The 21238-nt window shown below is 43.0% G+C and overlaps 1 protein-coding gene across 1 annotated transcript in view; it reads right to left on the bottom strand.

Moving 5' to 3' along the window:
* Window positions 1-21238, bottom strand: part of MICU1 (mitochondrial calcium uptake 1) — a 294629-nt gene that overhangs the window by 40906 nt on the left and 232485 nt on the right. The window contains exons 9-10 of the mRNA XM_077259125.1: window positions 19085-19222; window positions 4299-4407 (exon numbers count right to left, since the gene is read on the bottom strand). Coding sequence (XP_077115240.1) covers window positions 4299-4407; window positions 19085-19222 — 247 coding nt within the window. The remainder of the gene's footprint in view (window positions 1-4298; window positions 4408-19084; window positions 19223-21238) is intronic.

Raw genomic sequence — 21238 nt, 5'->3', positions numbered from 1 at the left:
GCTTAACACCTCCATCAGTAAAACAAAAGGATAACTAATCCCCCAGCCCCTAATGTAAGCCACACTTTACAATGCCATTAATTAGGGATCTTAGTTCATTCAATTTGTATAATACCCCTATCCCTATCCCATGGCGATCCACGGAGACCACAGTTTATTGAACACTTCGATTTTCCCTTTCTTTTTGTAAAACCCCTTTTCGAGTGTCAGGCCTTGTTTCACATATTGTAGGAATTCTCCTCTTGACGGCGGTTCTTCCCTGATCCAATTTCGAGCTATTACCTTCCTAGCCATGTATAACAGTCTGGCAATAGCTAACTTTAGGTTACTATCTACTCCAATCTCATCCACGCATCCCAACAGGCACACAATTGGATCTCTTGGCACCACACATCCATACGCACCTTCCATACGACTCAAAACTACTAACCAAAATGCAGCCAGTCTCGGACACATTGTAGGAACTGCCACCATAAGGCGCTCACATACCAGTGCTATACATTAGGCTTTATCACTAGCATGATGGCTTATGCTTATAATGGCAGCTCAGATGCAATAACAGATCCACTATACGATAGATCCAGACATTGATCAATTTACTGTGTTGGCTTACAATAGGGGTTTCTTTTTCTGAGCTTCTTTTGCTTCGATGGTATTAAAAATGACAGAAAACTTGACTGAACATCCAACTGAGAGCCATAGTGCTGATAAGTGAACAAAAATAATGCCACTACAATGCCCAAATATCAGAGGTATATAGTGGCTAAATAATATTGAGCTCCATGAAGAATGACCGGCACTAGCCAAATTAAATTGCTACATGATGCCGAGAGAACAGAACCCACATCCTAGGCTGTAGTTAGAAAGTATGATGAATCATCCAAAGGGTGGTGGAGCCCACCGGTTGTCACTTAGCAGCTTCTACTGTCATAGATTTTAAAGATGCAGAAATAGTGGAGATAGTATAGAGCAGGGGTGGGCAATTCATTTAGCCATGGGGCCGCATGAGAAATTGGGATGGTTTTAGAGGGCCGGACTAATAGAATTAACTAATTTTTACCCAATACTGTAGTATACTGTAGTGGCCCCATATAGTGCTGCACAAACATTATGGCCCCCATATAGTGCTGCACAAACATTATGGCCCCATATAGTGCTGCACAAACATTATGGCCCCCATATAGTGCTGCACAAATGTTATGTCCCGGCTGCCCTATGTCCCGGCTGCCCCCCCCCTGGATACGCCACTGCCAGTCACAGCCCCCCAGGACCAGTATAGATGGGGAGGCCACCAGTCACAGCCCCCCAGGACCAGTATAGATGGGGAGGCCGCCAGTCACAGCCCTCCAGGACCAGTATAGATGGGGAGGCCACCAGTCACAGCCCCCCGGGACCAGTATAGATGGGGAGGCCACCAGTCACAGCCCCCCCAGGACCAGTATAGATGGGGAGGCCACCAGTCACAGCCCCCCAGGACCAGTATAGATGGGGAGGCCACCAGTCACAGCCCCCCAGGACCAGTATAGATGGGGAGGCCGCCAGTCACAGCCCACCAGAACCAGTATAGAGGGGGAGGCCGCCAGTCACAGCCCTCCAGGACCAGTATAGAAGGGGAGGCCGCCAGTCACACAACCTCAGCAGTCAGCCAGAATGCAGGCCGTTGGGTGCAGCCGGTCAGGGTGAAGCATGGACGGTGGGTGCAGGGAGGGCGGATACAGCCTCTCTCGGACACTTACCAGTGACCTTGGCGTCGGTCTCGTCCGCACGGACAATCTCAGGGATAAATCTCGGCTCCTCACACCCAGCCGCCACCGTTAGAGCCCGCAGAAGCCTCCAGAGACCGGCCGCTCCCCCTCACCAAGGTCAGTGACAGACTGACAGGCCAGCCAATCACAAGTAGTGATGGAGCGAGAGCCGGGCTGCCCAGCCAATGGTGTAGCACAATGCAGCCGAAGGGCGGGGCCAGGAGCTGCACAGTGTCTGAGGAACCGCCAATGGCGTCTGGCCGAGCGGTGTCGGGGGCGGCTGTCAGAAGTGACAGCTAGCTGGCGGCCCGTTCAAAATCATCAGGCGTGCCGGATGCGGCCCGCGGGCCGCATCTTGCCCAGGTCTGGTATAGAAGAACAACAGTGCTCATAGGTTGATAACGTAATGATTAGACCAAATGGAAACGTAAAAATTGTGCCTTCACCTTCAGAGGTGTTGTGTAAAGGATCGACCCCTTTCTAGGTAGACAAGTAGCCAATTGCTGCTGCCAGTCCTGGAGAGGTCGTGAGTCAGCCTATTCTGCACACGCAGTACATGGAAATAAAAATGGTGCTGGATTTCACGGGAGTGCACCTGGCATAAAGCAATCTCAGAACACAGGAGTGGTGATAAGTCTTTACTCAGACATAGAATACTGCATTTCTGGATCGAAACAAACCTTTAGTCAGGTAAAGTACAAATGGCACGGCTGCGGAGTCAGTAAGCCAAACCTCCCACTCAGACTCCTCAATTTCCCTGACTCCAACCCCACAGCACTGGTCACTACTGAGCATGTACATAAAGTGCAGCACAGATTCATCTCCACTAGAAGCCGATATCCTTAGATCAGGAACAGAAAAGACATTTATAGGATATTTCATCACTTTCCCAAATTCTTCAGAAAACATTTACAGCACATCCTGCACTGAACTACTGAACCCAACATATTATAGGAGTCGGAGACTGCCCATTTTATACTGACTCTGCCAAAATGGACTTCTGACTCCACGACTCCTTCTCCACAGCCCTGACATATCTATAGTGCTGTACTATAGCCGACAAGGGGTCAGTCCGGTCCAGAAACACATTTTTCCACATCTGAACAAAGACTCATTGCCACTCCTGTATTCAGAGATTCCTTTATGACAGCTGCACAGCTGCGAAATCCAGCACCATTTTTACTTCTATGCAAAGATGAAAAATGGTTGAATAGAATATTAAAAAGAGGTTTTTTTTTAAATGTAAGCAGCTGTGTTAACATTAACAAATACTTTCTAGTCCTGGTAACACTTAAAAACACCAAAAATGTAAGGATGTAGGACACTTGACTTGAACATAAAAAAAAAATCAGGTTATAACTATAGGTGTTCGAAGTATTGCACATGGAGAAAATGGTAACAGGTAAGGTGGCCTTACATAGGACTTCCTTTCCTTTACAAATGAGATAATACATCAGCAGAACACCTTCATGGACATCCAATGTTTGCTAATGAGAGCTTAAGGAGATTGAAGGTATAGCTACTGCAAAGTACTGGTGTTTAAGAAGGAGACTGCAAGAGAGGTTTCACCTAATTTTTCTTTTTTTGATCTGAAATTATGTGAAAGTTGAGTAATTCCGCTACTTTCACTTGGTTCCGGTGTTGTGGCCATTGTTCCTGTGGTGTTGTGCGACCAAGAGCCATGAGAACTTTGTCTTGCAGCATGGATGTTGTGGGGCATCAAGTCGCTCCCCTTACAGGGGTCATTGCTTCAGCGGTGGTTGGCACATGATGTTGCACCTTTAAGGTCAGGGTCTCACTAAGAAGTTTGCTGTGACGTGGTAGTGAGTTTCATACAGTCTGATCTGAATGTTACACTAAGAATTTTGTGTTCAGTTTTGTACATTTTCTCTTTGCCGCAATAGATATGATTTTTGGATGTGCGACACATGCCTTTTTCTACAGCTATGGTATATATGAACATTACTAAACCAACAGCATAGATATTTTGCAAAAATGAATCCAGCCATATAAGTTACAAAGCTGTATTATCCCAACCAGCCCAAACACTGCCCAGCCAAGTATACATGTCTGTCAGTTTTGGCTAGGGCTTGTCTCCTGTAGGAACAAAGGTTTGAGAATGTTGAAATCCAATATGTATGATTCTTTTGTGCCTGGACATATGCCATTAGACGACTTCCAGTAAGATCCATACACATATTAAATTGTGGTCAATTCGCTTACTAAAATCCTCTCGTTCTACTGGTCTTCATCTAATGATCACTGCCAGCTCCAGGATATGTTCACATCAACTAATACCTGCTGTTTGATTAAGCAGACTTCCATAGGTTTCATGTTAGACTTCACAGTACTGTTTCAAGAGAAGTCAAAGAGAAGTCAGTAGAGCTGGCCAAAGGGGGAAATCACTGGTTTCTAAATGACAAGACTCTGAATCTGGACTAGGCACCAGCATAACCCGAGTCTTGTTATTTAGAAAAGAGCGATGAACCTCTCTAAGATGGGAAAACTGTTCATCATTCAACATACAAAGTACCAACTTCAAAATTCACATACTTTTATCAAGAGAAGCTCCTGCCATGTGGTAAAAGCTCAGGGCTGTGTCCACATCATTAATGTTCTTCAGGAAGGTAAAGAAGTTTTCCACTTCCTCAAATTCCAGGCCCTAGAAAAGAAATATGTTGTTTAGGCCACATCTTTTACCCTATGTAACTCATATGGTTATTTTCCTTAACACTTATAACAAGGACCATTACAAAGACATATGCTCCAATTCAACAAAACCATCAATTTTCACAGCAGCCTTGATGATGGGGTTTGTTGGGAGTCAGATGTACCTGATTCAATAAGAAGCGAACACTTATTAATGAATTAGGAGCAGCTGGTGTGGACCTCCGTGTGACTTGCCACAAATTTTAACAACTTTACAAAACAATTTACCGTAAGTCAGAATTCTGGCCTAACTGCTTTAGTGAATCTGCACAAAAGCCTTGTAATACCAACTTATCACAAATATTATGGCTTTTTTGGGTACAGATCTTCAGACGTCTTAAAAAGCTTTAAAATATTATCCCAATAAAGTTTAGTAAAAATAAATATACATTATAATATAATAATCCAAAACTACAATTTTGTAACGTACTTTGCATTTTAACTGCTCACCATTTTCAAGAAACTTGTTTGTTGTCACATTATTATTTATACTCCCAGGCTGTGAGTAGAGAAAAGTTCTATTCGTTACAGGCAATGATCTGCGAGCGAAACAGCCTGCACTGCAGATGATACATTGTAGCAAATTAGCAAAGATTTGTGCAGCTGGTGATGATGTATATCACTCTTAATGCATTGCAGAGACTGGATACAATTGCAAACACTACTCAGTTGGGAGGAAGAATACGTGTCAAGGTTTGCAATTTTAGAAAATAACATATTAGAAGCTGTAGTTTTTATTTATTGATTCAGCCCAATTTTTTTTAAATCAAACTTTTATTGAATGCCAAGCAACATAGTTTACAGCAGAATAACTAATTTACATGTGGTCATACAGTACATATACAGGACTAGTGCCTATATAATCCAATTATTATTATTTATATAGCACCATTGATTCCATGGTGTTGTACATGAGAAGGGGTTACATCAAAATACAAATATCACCTACAGTAGACAAATTACCAAAGGTAGACTGGTAAAGAGGGGAGAGGACCCTGCCCTTGCGGGCTTGCATTCTACAGGATTATGGGGAAGGAGACAGTAGGTTGGGGGTTGCAGTCACTCTGATGGTGTTGAGGTGGCCGTGTGGTCATTACAGTCTGTATGCCATCTTGAAGAGATGGGTTTTCAGATTCTGTCTGAAGGTTCCGAATGTGGTGGATAATCTGACATATTGGGGCACAGAATTCCAGATGATGGGGGATATTCGGGGGAAGTCTTGGAGGCGACTGGCTGAGGAGCGAATACGTGTGGAGGAGAGAAGGAGGTCTTGGGAGGACCGGAGATTACATGAGTGAAGATATTGAGAGATTAGTTTGGAAATGTATGGAGCAGACAGGTTATGGATGGCATTGTAGGTCAATGTTAGTAGTTTGAACTGGATACGTTGGGAAATTGGGAGCCAGTGAAGGGATTTTCAGAGGAGGGAAGCAGGAGTGTAGCGGGAGAGAGATTAATTAGTCGGGCAGCAGAGTTAAGGACGGACTGGAAAAGTGCGAGAGTATTAGCAGGTAGGCCACAGAGGAGGATGTTGCACTAGTGGAGGCGGGAGATGATGAGGGCATGCACAAGCATTTTAGTAGATTGAGGGTTGAGGAAAGGATGGACTCTGGAAATATTTTTGAGCTGGAGGTGACAGGAGTTGGCGAAAGCTTGGATTTAAGATTTGAAGGATAGGGCAGAGTCAAGGTTTACTCCGAGGCAGTGGATTTCCGGGACAGGGGAAAGTGTGATGTCATTTATTGCGATAAATAGATCAGGTAGGCAAGATAAGCCAAATGGAGGAAAGATAATTAGTTCAGATTTGTACACATTGAGCTTGAGGAAATGAGAGGAGAAGATGGAGAATATGGCTGATAAATCTACCTCTCTGGCCCACATGCAACCTGAGTGTCATCTGCATATAGATGGTACTGGAAGCCATAGGACTTTATGAGTCGTCCCAACCAAGGGTATAGATGGAGAAGAATATGGGTCTTAGGACAGAGCATTGAGGGACACCAACACAGAGAGGGTGGGATGAGGAGGTAGTGTGGGAGTAGGAAATGCTAAATGTGAGGTTGGTAAGGTATGAGGAGATCTAGGATAGAGCAAGGTCTTTGACGCCAAAGGAAGAGTGTTATGGTTCTCAATGGCAAGAGAACATAGCCCAGCAAACATAAGTACTAGCTCTTGGAAGGATGGAAACTAAACTGACCATGAACTAAACCTGCCGCACAACTAACAGTAGCCGGGTAGCGTTGCCTACGTTTTTTATCCCTAGACGCCCAGCGCCGGCCGGAGGACTAACTAATCCTGGCAGAGGAAAATATAGTCCTGGCTCACCTCTAGAGAAGTTTCCCCGATAGGCAGACAGAGGCCCCCACATATATTGGCGGTGATTTTAGATGAAATGACAAACGTAGTATGAAAATAGGTTTAGCAAAATTGAGGTCCGCTTACTAGATAGCAGGAAGACAGAAAGGGCACTTTCATGGTCAGCTGAAAACCCTATCAAAATACCATCCTGAAATTACTTTAAGACTCTAGTATTAACTCATAACATCAGAGTGGCAATTTCAGATCACAAGAGCTTTCCAGACACAGAAACGAAACTACAGCAGTGAACTGGAACAAAATGCAAAAACAAACGAGGACTAAAGTCCGACTTAGCTGGGAGTTGTCTAGCAGCAGGAACATGCACAGAAAGGCTTCTGATTACAATGTTGACCGGCATGGAAGTGACAGAGGAGCAAGGTTAAATAGCGACTCCCACATCCTGATGGAAACAGGTGAACAGAGGGGATGATGCACACCAGTTCAATTCCACCAGTGGCCACCGGGGGAGCCCAAAATCCAATTTCACAACAGTACCCCCCCCTCAAGGAGGGGGCACCGAACCCTCACCAGAACCACCAGGGCGATCAGGATGAGCCCTATGAAAGGCACGGACCAGATCGGAGGCATGAACATCAGAGGCAGTCACCCAAGAATTATCCTCCTGACCGTATCCCTTCCATTTGACCAGATACTGGAGTTTCCGTCTGGAAACACGGGAGTCCAAGATTTTTTCCACAACGTACTCCAACTCGCCCTCAACCAACACCGGAGCAGGAGGCTCAACGGAAGGCACAACCGGTACCTCATACCTGCGCAACAATGACCGATGAAAAACATTATGAATAGAAAAAGATGCAGGGAGGTCCAAACGGAAGGACACAGGGTTAAGAATCTCCAATATCTTGTACGGGCCGATGAACCGAGGCTTAAACTTAGGAGAAGAAACCCTCATAGGGACAAAACGAGAAGACAACCACACCAAGTCCCCAACACAAAGCCGAGGACCAACCCGACGCCGGCGGTTGGCAAAAAGCTGAGTCTTCTCCTGGGACAACTTCAAATTGTCCACTACCTGCCCCCAAATCTGATGCAACCTCTCCACCACAGCATCCACTCCAGGACAATCTGAAGATTCCACCTGACCAGAAGAAAATCGAGGATGAAACCCCGAATTACAGAAAAAAGGAGACACCAAGGTGGCAGAGCTGGCCCGATTATTGAGGGCAAACTCCGCTAAAGGCAAAAAAGCAACCCAATCATCCTGATCTGCAGACACAAAACACCTCAAATATGTCTCCAAGGTCTGATTCGTCCGCTCGGTCTGGCCATTAGTCTGAGGATGGAAAGCAGACGAGAAAGACAAATCTATGCCCATCCTAGCACAGAATGCTCGCCAAAATCTAGACACGAAATGGGTTCCTCTGTCAGAAACGATATTCTCCGGAATACCATGCAAACGGACCACATTTTGAAAAAACAGAGGAACCAACTCGGAAGAAGAAGGCAACTTAGGCAGGGGAACCAAATGGACCATCTTAGAGAAACGGTCACACACCACCCAGATGACAGACATCTTCTGAGAAACAGGAAGATCCGAAATAAAATCCATCGAGATGTGCGTCCAGGGCCTCTTCGGGATAGGCAAGGGCAACAACAATCCACTAGCCCGAGAACAACAAGGCTTGGCCCGAGCACAAACGTCACAAGACTGCACAAAGCCTCGCACATCTCGAGACAGGGAAGGCCACCAGAAGGACCTTGCCACCAAATCCCTGGTACCAAAGATTCCAGGATGACCTGTCAACGCAGAAGAATGAACCTCAGAAATGACTTTACTGGTCCAATCATCAGGAACAAACAGTCTACCAGATGGGCAACGATCAGGTCTATCCGCCTGAAACTCCTGCAAGGCCCGCCGCAGGTCTGGAGAAACGGCAGACAATATCACTCCATCCTTAAGGATACCTGTAGGTTCAGAGTTACCAGGGGAGTCAGGCTCAAAACTCCTAGAAAGGGCATCCGCCTTAACATTCTTAGAACCCGGCAGGTAGGACACCACAAAATTAAACCGAGAGAAAAACAACGACCAGCGCGCCTGTCTAGGATTCAGGCGTCTGGCGGACTCAAGATAAATTAGATTTTTGTGGTCAGTCAATACCACCACCTGATGTCTAGCCCCCTCAAGCCAATGACGCCACTCCTCAAAAGCCCACTTCATGGCCAAAAGCTCCCGATTCCCATCATCATAATTCCGCTCGGCGGGCGAAAATTTACGCGAGAAAAAGGCACAAGGTCTCATCACGGAACAATCGGAACTTCTCTGCGACAAAACTGCCCCAGCTCCGATTTCAGAAGCGTCGACCTCAACCTGAAAAGGAAGAGCAACATCAGGCTGACGCAACACAGGGGCGGAAGAAAAGCGGCGCTTAAGCTCCCGAAAGGCCTCCACAGCAGCAGGGGACCAATCAGCAACATCAGCACCCTTCTTAGTCAAATCAGTCAATGGTTTAACAACATCAGAAAAACCAGCAATAAATCGACGATAAAAGTTAGCAAAGCCCAAAAATTTCTGAAGACTCTTAAGAGAAGAGGGTTGCGTCCAATCACAAATAGCCTGAACCTTGACAGGATCCATCTCGATGGAAGAGGGGGAAAAAATATATCCCAAAAAGGAAATCTTTTGAACCCCAAAAACGCACTTAGAACCCTTCACACACAAGGAATTAGACCGCAAAACCTGAAAAACCCTCCTGACCTGCTGGACATGAGAGTCCCAGTCATCCGAAAAAATCAAAATATCATCCAGATACACAATCATAAATTTATCCAAATAATCACGGAAAATGTCATGCATAAAGGACTGAAAGACTGAAGGGGCATTTGAAAGACCAAAAGGCATCACCAAATACTCAAAGTGGCCCTCGGGCGTATTAAATGCGGTCTTCCACTCATCCCCCTGCTTAATTCGCACCAAATAATACGCCCCACGGAGATCTATCTTAGAGAACCACTTGGCCCCCTTTATGCGAGCAAACAAATCAGTCAGCAGTGGCAACGGATATTGATATTTAACCGTGATTTTATTCAAAAGCCGATAATCAATACACGGTCTCAAAGAGCCATCTTTCTTAGCCACAAAGAAAAAACCGGCTCCTAAGGGAGATGACGAAGGACGAATATGTCCCTTTTCCAAGGACTCCTTTATATATTCTCGCATAGCAGCATGTTCAGGCACAGACAGATTAAATAAACGACCCTTAGGGTATTTACTACCCGGAATCAAATCTATGGCACAATCGCACTCCCGGTGCGGAGGTAATGAACCAAGCTTAGGTTCTTCAAAAACGTCACGATATTCAGTCAAGAATTCAGGAATCTCAGAGGGAATAGATGATGAAATGGAAACCACAGGTACGTCCCCATGCTTCCCCTTACATCCCCAGCTTAACACAGACATAGCTTTCCAGTCAAGGACTGGGTTATGAGATTGCAGCCATGGCAATCCAAGCACCAACACATCATGTAGGTTATACAGCACAAGAAAGCGAATAATCTCCTGATGATCCGGATTAATCCGCATAGTTACTTGTGTCCAGTATTGTGGTTTATTACTAGCCAATGGGGTGGAGTCAATCCCCTTCAGGGGTATAGGAGTTTCAAGAGGCTCCAAATCATACCCACAACGTTTGGCAAAGGACCAATCCATAAGACTCAAAGCGGCGCCAGAGTCGACATAGGCATCCGCGGTAATAGATGATAAAGAACAAATCAGGGTCACAGATAGAATAAACTTAGACTGTAAAGTGCCAATTGAAACAGACTTATCAAGCTTCTTAGTACGCTTAGAGCATGCTGATATAACATGAGTTGAATCACCGCAATAGAAGCACAACCCATTTTTTCGTCTTAAATTCTGCCGTTCACTTCTGGACAGAATTCTATCACATTGCATATTCTCTGGCGTCTTCTCAGTAGACACCGCCAAATGGTGCACAGGTTTGCGCTCCCGCAGACGCCTATCGATCTGGATAGCCATTGTCATGGACTCATTCAGACCCGCAGGCACAGGGAACCCCACCATAACATCCTTAATGGCATCAGAGAGACCCTCTCTGAAATTCGCCGCCAGGGCGCACTCATTCCACTGAGTAAGCACAGCCCATTTACGGAATTTCTGGCAGTATATTTCAGCTTCGTCTTGCCCCTGAGATAGGGACATCAAGGCCTTTTCCGCCTGAAGCTCTAACTGAGGTTCCTCATAAAGCAACCCCAAGGCCAGAAAAAACGCATCCACATTGAGCAACGCAGGATCCCCTGGAGCCAATGCAAAAGCCCAATCCTGAGGGTCGCCCCGGAGCAAGGAAATCACAATCCTGACCTGCTGAGCAGGATCTCCAGCAGAGCGAGATTTCAGGGACAAAAACAACTTGCAATTATTTTTGAAATTTTGAAAGCAAGATCTATTCCCCGAGAAAAATTCAGGCAAAGGAATTCTAGGTTCAGATATAGGAACATGAACAACAAAATCTTGTAAATTTTGAACTTTCGTGGTGAGATTATTCAAACCTGCAGCTAAACTCTGAATATCCATTTTAAACAGGTGAACACAGAGCCATTCCAGGATTAGAAGGAGAGAGAGAGAGAGAAAGGCTGCAATATAGGCAGACTTGCAAGAGATTCAATTACAAGCACACTCAGAACTGAAGGGAAGGGGAAAAAAAAAAAAAAAAAAAATCTTCAGCAGACTTCTCTTTTCTCTCCTTTCTCTGTCAATTAATTTAACCCTTTTTTGGGGCCGGTCAAACTGTTATGGTTCTCAATGGCAAGAGAACATAGCCCAGCAAACATAAGTACTAGCTCTTGGAAGGATGGAAACTAAACTGACCATGAACTAAACCTGCCGCACAACTAACAGTAGCCGGGTAGCGTTGCCTACGTTTTTTATCCCTAGACGCCCAGCGCCGGCCGGAGGACTAACTAATCCTGGCAGAGGAAAATATAGTCCTGGCTCACCTCTAGAGAAGTTTCCCCGATAGGCAGACAGAGGCCCCCACATATATTGGCGGTGATTTTAGATGAAATGACAAACGTAGTATGAAAATAGGTTTAGCAAAATTGAGGTCCGCTTACTAGATAGCAGGAAGACAGAAAGGGCACTTTCATGGTCAGCTGAAAACCCTATCAAAATACCATCCTGAAATTACTTTAAGACTCTAGTATTAACTCATAACATCAGAGTGGCAATTTCAGATCACAAGAGCTTTCCAGACACAGAAACGAAACTACAGCAGTGAACTGGAACAAAATGCAAAAACAAACGAGGACTAAAGTCCGACTTAGCTGGGAGTTGTCTAGCAGCAGGAACATGCACAGAAAGGCTTCTGATTACAATGTTGACCGGCATGGAAGTGACAGAGGAGCAAGGTTAAATAGCGACTCCCACATCCTGATGGAAACAGGTGAACAGAGGGGATGATGCACACCAGTTCAATTCCACCAGTGGCCACCGGGGGAGCCCAAAATCCAATTTCACAACAGAAGAGAGGATCTGTAAGAGGAGGCAGTGGTCAACTTTGTTTGAAAGCGGAGGACAGGTCTAGAAAGAGACGTATAGAGAATTGTCTGTTAGCTTTGGCTGTAAGTCGTTAGTAATTTTGGTCAAGGCAGTTTCAGTGGAATGGTGGGGCCGGAAGCAAGATTGTAGGTTGTTGAAGAGTGGGTTGGATGCAAAGTGAGAGGAAAGTTCAGCATGGACGTGCTGCTCAAGGAGTTTGAAAGCAAATGGGAGCAACGATATGGGGTGATAGCTGGGGATAGTGCTTGGGTCAAGGGATGGCTTTTTGAGGATGGGTGTGATTGTGGCATGTTTGAAAGCAGAGGGGAAGGTACCTGAAGTTAATGATAGGTTGAAGAGATGGGTTAGGGATGGGATAAGTGTGGAGGTGAGATTGGGGAGGAGGTGGGAGAGGATTTGGAGAGGAGATCAGTACTCTCTCCAGTGATGTTGGAGAGTGAGGTTATGGGGTAAGGTCATTGGTCTTGTATACAAAGGAGTTGTGATAGTTGAACAATAAAGACTTCTCTTGTTTGGTCTATCTTATTTTTGAAGTGCATGGCACAGCCCTCGGCAGAGATCAGGGAAGTCGGAGGGGGCAGTGGTGGACAGAGGAGTGAGTTAAAAGTGTCGAATAACTGTTTGGGGTTGTAGGATAAGAACGATATGATGGATGTAAATAGGCCTGTTTACCACAGGAGGGCACTGATTCGAATGCTTATGTTGCTTATTTGAATGCGGTGAAGTCGTCCTGCGAATGCGTTTTCTTCAAACGCTGATCTGCAATTCTGGATATTTGCCAAAGCTTTTTAGTGATGTTATTGTGCCAAGGTTATCTATTGATTCATTGCACGCTATGCACGTGAGGAGCGACTGAGTTGATACCCGATGCAAGAGTGGCATTGTAGAAACTAGTGGCAGTGTCTGTGTCGTGGAGTGAGAATATGGATGCCATTGGTAGAATTGAGACAAAGACTGTGTGAGTGTCTAGATGTGCGAGGTTTCTGCGGGGCGCGCTAGTTGTTGGACTTTGGGTCGTAGGTGAGGAGGACAGGGATGAGAACATGAGTAGATGGTGGTCAGACAGAGTGAGAGGAATGGTTCTGAAGTTAGATAGGGAGCAGAGACGGGTGAAGACAAGGTCTAATGTATAGCCGTCTGTGTGGGTGGCTCAGGAGGACCACTGAGTAAGCCCAAAAGATGAAGTGAGCGACAGGAGTTGGGAGGCTCCTGACTGGCGGGTGTCAGTGGGGATATTGAAGTCACCCCATGATGATGGTGGGAATGTCAGCAGAGAGACATTATTAATTCAATGACGTTCAAATAACCACCATACAGTTCTCCCCTTCCCAACTCAGAACTAACAATCACCCTCTCCCACATTGTGTATTACACTTAAACCATACCCATACTAACATCTTGTGATATCTATCTTGTGCTGCTTGCAGGTCTAAAAAATACCCTGCGCAGGTTAATGGCCATTGATTTTGAAGGCATGAACCCGGCCTGATCAGAGTGGATAACTGAGGCGATGACCAAATTCAACCAGGTGGTGAGGATTTTTGCGAGAGCAGCAATGATATAGGCCAATATGAGTCTGAGAGATCTTTCTCTTTCCCCTTTTTTGGAATCACTATGATTGTTGCTTCAGTCAGGCTCCCTGACTAGAATGCATTGTTAAATCATATCTAGGTATTTTTACCCCAACAAATCCTCAAACCGCTTATAGCGTTCTATTGGCAGGTCATCTGACCATGGGACCTTGACTAAGCCTAATTTACATAAAATCGGAAACATCCTCTACTTTTTTTTTAGAAAACACAGTTTAACAGTGATTCTTATTTATTTTGTACTTTTATAACATATAAAAAAATTTTTGGTTGTTTTTGCAAAACAAATATGTATCAAGAACACAGAACGCCAAAAAAAAAAAAAAAAGATTCCTGCATGTGTAACATAAGGCATCTCTGGGCACGTTCATTGTCTGGACACCAAGGACCTGGGCACTACCATCATCCATAAGCACATAATGCTGAATGTGATGCACATGTGGCTGTGGGTAAGCATGGAACTATACCACTTTACTTCCTGATGTTTAACACAGTGAAACGCGCGTCGAGGCTTTCTATCCTAGGTGCAGATAGCACGGTATCATCTACCGTATGTTACCATGTCATTAAATAGAAAATAATTTTTATTCTGAAAGGCACTTTCCCATTAGTTTCTAACATTTATACTGTATCGTCACCTTAAACGTTCATTACATTGACCTAATCAGGACTTAATATTTTAGCGAATTCATTACTACATCCTTGTGATTATATTTTACTATACTGTGATCTATGGATCTTTATGTATTTTGATTATTAGTAAATATAATGATTTTCTCTACCTACTTATAAGATTTCCTGGAATATTATGTCACCTATGTGTTATTTCTAAGATACATTAATTATTATACCTGAACCCACCACCTTGTCTCTCAATATATTATTATATGGGCTATCAGCAATATTGCCCAATACCCTTTCTTTTTTCTCATATTATTCATATATTATGACCTATGATTATTTATATATTTTGCCTAAAAGTATTTTTATTATTTATGCTATATCCCGTTGTTTCTTTTTTGGTTAGGTATCAAAACACAACTTGTATCTGATTTATCCAGATTTGTACAGAAAAACAGGCAAAATAGATTAAAAAAAACACTCAAAATAGCTCTCTAAGACAAGATACCCCTCTTAATTTCCCTCAATAAATGTTTTGCAATTGCAGGAGTTTTTTTTTGTTCGTTTAATTTAGTAAAATATTTTTAACTCACTTAACAGGAAAACATTACATTTTTAGTGATGTAACAGACCTAATGGAAAAGAGAAGAATTAGTTGGGTAGGAAAGCAAAATGAGCAATTGTAATTACACAGTGCTATATAATATTATGACTGCAATATGTTGAGGATAAAAATTTTGATGGGAGGAGGGCTTCTTTAAAATAGACAGGCATTAAGGATTAAAATAAATTTTAGTTTCGGACCAACGATTTAGGCTTCAGACTATTTTCTACCAAATATAGATCAAAAAAGAAACGTCATCGTCTTGAAAAATTCATCTGATAGAAGTCAGAAACTGTCAAAACTATTTTGCAACATTTTAGAAAGTTGCTAGTTACATTTTCAATATGCTGCCCTGTCGTTGTGGGGAAATTGGCATCAAATAATTGGTAGATTTCTGTATTCAATGTTTAATCACGTGGATTATCCCCCATGTCCACTCCCTGGATAAATTAGATCTGTGAAAAGCAGAGTCATGCTGCTCTGGGCAAACAACTGCATCACGTTAATGCAGAGTTTCAGATCATTAAAAGAAGAAAAAAAAATTAATTACTGTGAACATGGAACTAATTATGTTTGTAAATGCCATTTCCTACTTCATGAAATTGCTACAATAGGAGATCAGAAATGTGTGGTTCAGCATGCTATGCTGCAAATTGACTCAGAATGAACTCCAAGAGTTATAGAGCCGCGGTAATGGAATTGTGGAATTCGATGGGTCTTTTAACACCAAGCCTTAAGGAAAACGCAGCAATCTTACATGAAAGCTGCTGGTCATAGAACACAAAACACAAGCATGTCTCACCCCAGGCTGCATGGCACTCCTTAATATTTCTCTGTATTTGGGAAGTTGGCAGCTTGAATGGCTGCTAATAGTATTAAAGGGAATCTGTCATCACATTTTTACCACCTAATCTGTGAGCAGCACAATGTGGAAACAGAGACTCTGATTCCAGCGATATGTTACTTACAGAGTTGCTTTCTGCAATTTTGATAAATTCACAGTTTTATCAGGAGATTATAACTTGATGACTAGAAGACCTGTTGGCATGTAGTCCTCCATATTCACGATTGTTATATAATCCCACCGCCACCACTTATTAACAGAAAGTGGCCAATCAGTAATGAGGGTAGGGTTACACACAGCTCAGCATTCAGAGCACTGCTAGATCAGCAGCAGATTAAACAGGGATTTTATCAAAACTGCAGCAAGCAGCCCGGTAAGTGACACATCACTGGAATCAGTGTCTCTGCCCCAACATCATGCAGGTCTCACAGTAGCAAAAAGCTAGTGACAGAATCTCTTTAATACAAAGAAAATATCAGATGTGTTAATGTAAAATATTGTTAATATATTGCTTAATAGTTTATTAAAGGTTTGTTTTCTCCTCTCATCTTCATAGAACAGACAGGAATGTTAGTGTCCAAGTGACGGCCACAGTAGGTATGCTTTTTACTTAACTCCATTAATGGGAGTTATGAAAAAAGTTTAAAGAACAAATTGGAAGCAGCTGAGAAGCAAATACTAGATATAACTTACCGTACATCAAAATAACGTGGAAAACCAAACAAGAAAAAGAAAACGGGGATATGAGATATGAGTACTACAGAATAGACTCAAAGTGCACAAAACTACAAAAAGTTACTACATTAATTCCAAAACTTATATAGCCCCAAACATGTAAAAAAAGCACAAAAAATGTCCAAAATTACCCAGGGTCCGCATCCCGATAAGTATTGGACCCCAGTTACAGAAAAAGCTAGCACAACTAGCAGTCTATGGTGACTCCACCTCCAGTGGCCAGTATTTGGATGCCATTAACTTCTAATATGGAAATAACCCTTTTATTAATATTATTCTACTTTATTAGACAAGACTCTATAGATTTATTTCATTTTTTTAATGGATTTTTGCCTTTTTTATGAAGATCCTCTAATAATCCTAAACAAATATTTGACATGCCATTCTGTTGGCATAATAGTTTATTTTTTACTTTAGGCCCATTATAAACATGTTATATATAATTGTTTTCATGTATTTGTGAGCTGCTAACATGGTAATCGGATTCTGAACTGTAATGTGGAATGTGTGACAGTCTGCACAGGCCCCAGAATCGGATCCAGTGCAAACATAAAGCGATTTACAGGAGCCACGCCAATCTCTATAAAGAGAAATATCAGCCCTGCTATAACCCATCAGCTCCAACTCCACTATTACACACAGTGTAGAAAGTGGGGCTAAGCTGCTGCGGCACACACCTGGCACTGTACAGAAATCCACCTTATGCTTTTTAAATTCAGTTCATCACACACAGAAGAGAGAACTTTAAGTCCCTGTGGTTTTAATGACAATATATTTCCAAATTCTTTACTGAATTGGAGGCCTATTAAAATGAAATGGGGAATACCATGATAACCGAAATTCTTTGCCAGTCCTTTGCTCAGTATAGCGGTCTCTTATGATCATCCTTAAAAGGGTGGTCCAGTAAAAATAAGGTGCCACCTATCCTCAGGATAGGAGACAACTTGTTTGGTGGGAGTCCGACAGCTTTATTCTCTGTTGAGCTGCCGAGCGCTGAGCTCAGCCTTCTCCAGCAGCCCTATAGAAAATTAACGGAGTGGCAGTCGGGGGCTTCAGACCCATCACTCCATTTTGAAACAATAATAAAAGTTCCCTATAGGGCATAACTGCCCCGTTCTGCCGATCGCTGCAGGTTAAAGCAGTCGGACCCCCACCAGGTATTATCTATACTATGGATAGGTGATAGCTTGTTTTCACCAGACAACCCCTTTAAGGCTTCATCGAAACTGCATTTGCTCTGCAAGTTCTAGGCTGTTGGCTATAAATCCTTTGGCATCCATGCCATACAAAGGTCCAATTTATATATTTAAAAAAAATAAATAAACATTTCACATTTTATATGGTTTTCAACTAGATGCTTCTGTAAGGAATAGCACACATGATCTGCTACACCACTCCATACAGAAAAAGGAAACCTCAACAAATACCATCCAGTGAATTGAAGCATATTGATCTGTTTAATATAGGCGCCAAGAGCATCCCTGGAGCATAGAGTTGTAATGGAAAAAAGTCCTACACTTCAGTTTAATGTTTATTTAAAGTGGATCTGTCATGCATCATTAAATAGATCTCTTCAACCTAATGAGACTAGTGTACTTACATTGAAAATCCATGTCAAAATCACTGTATTATCCAGATATAACAAAAAGCATTTTAAGTCGGTCCAGCTTAAATGAAGGAGCTCAGAAGTTCGAGTGTATTCAGTCTCTGCACACCCAGAATGACTGAAAGCTGCAGCTGATACTGAGCAGTGTGAGGTTTCAGCAGCAGGGAGGAGTGACACTGAGGAGCGGAGAAACAGGCTAGGAGGGGCAGATGTTGAGTTTAAACTTTGAAAAATAATTATATAACCATCCTGACACGGACTTTAAATTACGGTAAGTACATCGTCTCTAAGAGATGTAGTCAGCACATGCAGTTTGTATTGTATAATCCAATGACAGATCTGCTTTAAAGCCATGTTCACGCGGGGCGGACTATCTGCAGATTATCAATCCAGATATGCTGGCAGAAAATCAGCAGCATACTGCATCAACAGCAAAGTGAATGACATAAATTATCTCATCCGCATGCTCTCGAAAAGACCTATCTGTTAAGAATCTGAACCGCGGCGCGGATTTTAACATATGTCTATTCATGTTGGAGTGTTTCCCAAAGCCAAGTCAGCATCTTCCCCAGAATGGAGTTTCTTATATCCTTTTAGTCAGTTTGTTACAGAGCTCCTACACTGATAAAAGGTGGAGATTCTAGTATCTGTGTGCCACCACTCGATTTTGGCGAAATAAACCGGTATTCATTACTATAAGCCAAGCGCATATATGGCTCACTGACGAGAGTACTCACTTCTCCATCCTTGAATCGCTTTTTCAGCTGCTTTAACATTTGAGTGAGTTTCTTGGACTGCACCCCGCTGTATGCCAGGAGCATGCTGCCAAACTGACGCTCGGTGATGCGACCATTCACTGGATCTTGGCGTTCAAACTGAAACACAAAAACACAAGGACATGATGATGAAGCATGTCATAAAGGCAACTGTGAATTTATTACTGTACGTGAAGCAATAAAAACTAACAATCGGAGAAAACATCATGCGACCACTTTAGTTACAAACAAGTGGTTTATGTAAGGGTCTGCCAACAAATTGTCTTCATCGCTGTAAACGGATGTCATTATTGTCCTATGTACATAATTTACCACTGGGTGGACTGAAATTCAATGTCTACAGCAGTTGTCCAGTACTTGGCGCCAACAATGTTGAAACGGTGCAAGCCCGAGAGAGAGGAGTACGAGGTTATTTTTTTTATTTTACCCAGGGAAGTATAGCATTTAAGAAAGGGCTGACCAAGTAGTGAACAATGCCCTTAACGTTGTTAGGGTGGTCATACACAGTAAGGCCCTCATACCCATTAGACGAACGTCAGCCGGTCCTGCAGATAATGTTGGGGGAGAGAAGGATCGATCAAATCAGATTCTGGACCTGCTACCTATTGTGCATCAGCGGCTTTAGTTATCCATCAGTCAAATAATCCTCCAACTGCCCCATACTCATGCATGCCCAGATCATCAAAACAAGCCACCTCCCAAACCTTTACTCGGTCCACACACCCCAATACACATCACTTTATTGGTCTGTCCCACTAAAATCAAAAGGTTGGGTAGACAACCATTTAATAAGTATAAGCCCACATTCGATTCCTCTTGGCTGAACCACCATGGGACCATCCGACCATCTAATATTATGGAGGTCTCGTGACTTTCTCTGACGCATAATGAAAGGCAAGGAAAGGGAACAAGGCCAAAGATTCCAATAGCGGCTTATTACCTTCTTGGTATCCATAACACATGCAACCTTCCCCAAATTAAGCCTGCATAGGTTTATAGGTTGGGAAGATTTCACGGGTTTGATAAAAGTAATCATGTATTATAGAGACAAAGGCAATATGTGAAAGCAGAATTATAGCAGAATAGACCTACTGAAAAGTCACTAAAATCAATTGTATTTGACCTGTTAGCTGAGGCATGTGAGAAGACGTAGGCAGAGGAGATAAGGATAGGAGAAAATTCTTACAAAGTATTCATGTAAAACGCATAATTCAATCTATAATAGTGTTACACAAAGCAGAGTAATATATCAGAGTCACGCTGGCAGCTCAGCCCTCCGCATCCTGCTGGAACTTAGACTAAATCCCAGATACTAAGAGATGTATCACTGTATGGATAGATTATATACTCTCTAAGCAAACAGCATTTTAATAGCAATGGATGTATTGTACATACTGTAATTATAGAAAGCCCTACATTTGTATCCAGAACATAGAAATACAAGCAAAGTATTACAAGCAAAATAACACATCACTTTAACCTGTTAATCATAACCAAACTACTGTACAGACAGGAATGGATTAAACACTTTAGATATAAGGAGATTATAAAGTCTCCAAGAGATAATCCTGCTTTTTAAGTGGTCGGCAATAAGAACAGAGGCAAATGAAAAACAGCACAAAATATTACTCACAGGCAGCCAAACTAATTGCACAATGCCCGCTACATTGTAATAATGCCTCGCAGGTTTTATTATATTCTCTGTCTTTTTACAGAATAGAAGATGAACAATAAAACAGGACAGAAAACTATTGATGAGCACTGCTGCATGACCAGCGAAACAAATTACAAACCAAGCCATCTTGATCTTTCTGCTTAAGACACAAATGGACTTTCGGTCATTTTAAGAGCAGATCAAAACCTACCTGGTTGTGTTGACCTGGACACAATTGAGAATATATAACCTGCCTATAAATATATAATGGGGCCTGACCGACTGTCCTGGATAGGGAATAGGGATGGTGGGAATCTATTTGCAGGACCTCGGCCACATCATTGATCTTTGTCCGCTAGATGGAAGCCCCGAGGACCCCCTCTTACCTGACGGCATCCCTGACACCTCTTGAGCTTGAGCCAGGTTGGTTAACCAAAAGGAGAGCCACAACTGCCAGGAGT

The sequence above is a fragment of the Ranitomeya variabilis genome, chromosome 4 (genome assembly GCF_051348905.1).
Source record: "Ranitomeya variabilis isolate aRanVar5 chromosome 4, aRanVar5.hap1, whole genome shotgun sequence".
Lineage (NCBI taxonomy): Eukaryota > Metazoa > Chordata > Amphibia > Anura > Dendrobatidae > Ranitomeya > Ranitomeya variabilis.
The sequence above is the reverse complement of the archived record's forward strand: the minus strand, read 5'-3'. Positions and strand labels throughout refer to the sequence as shown.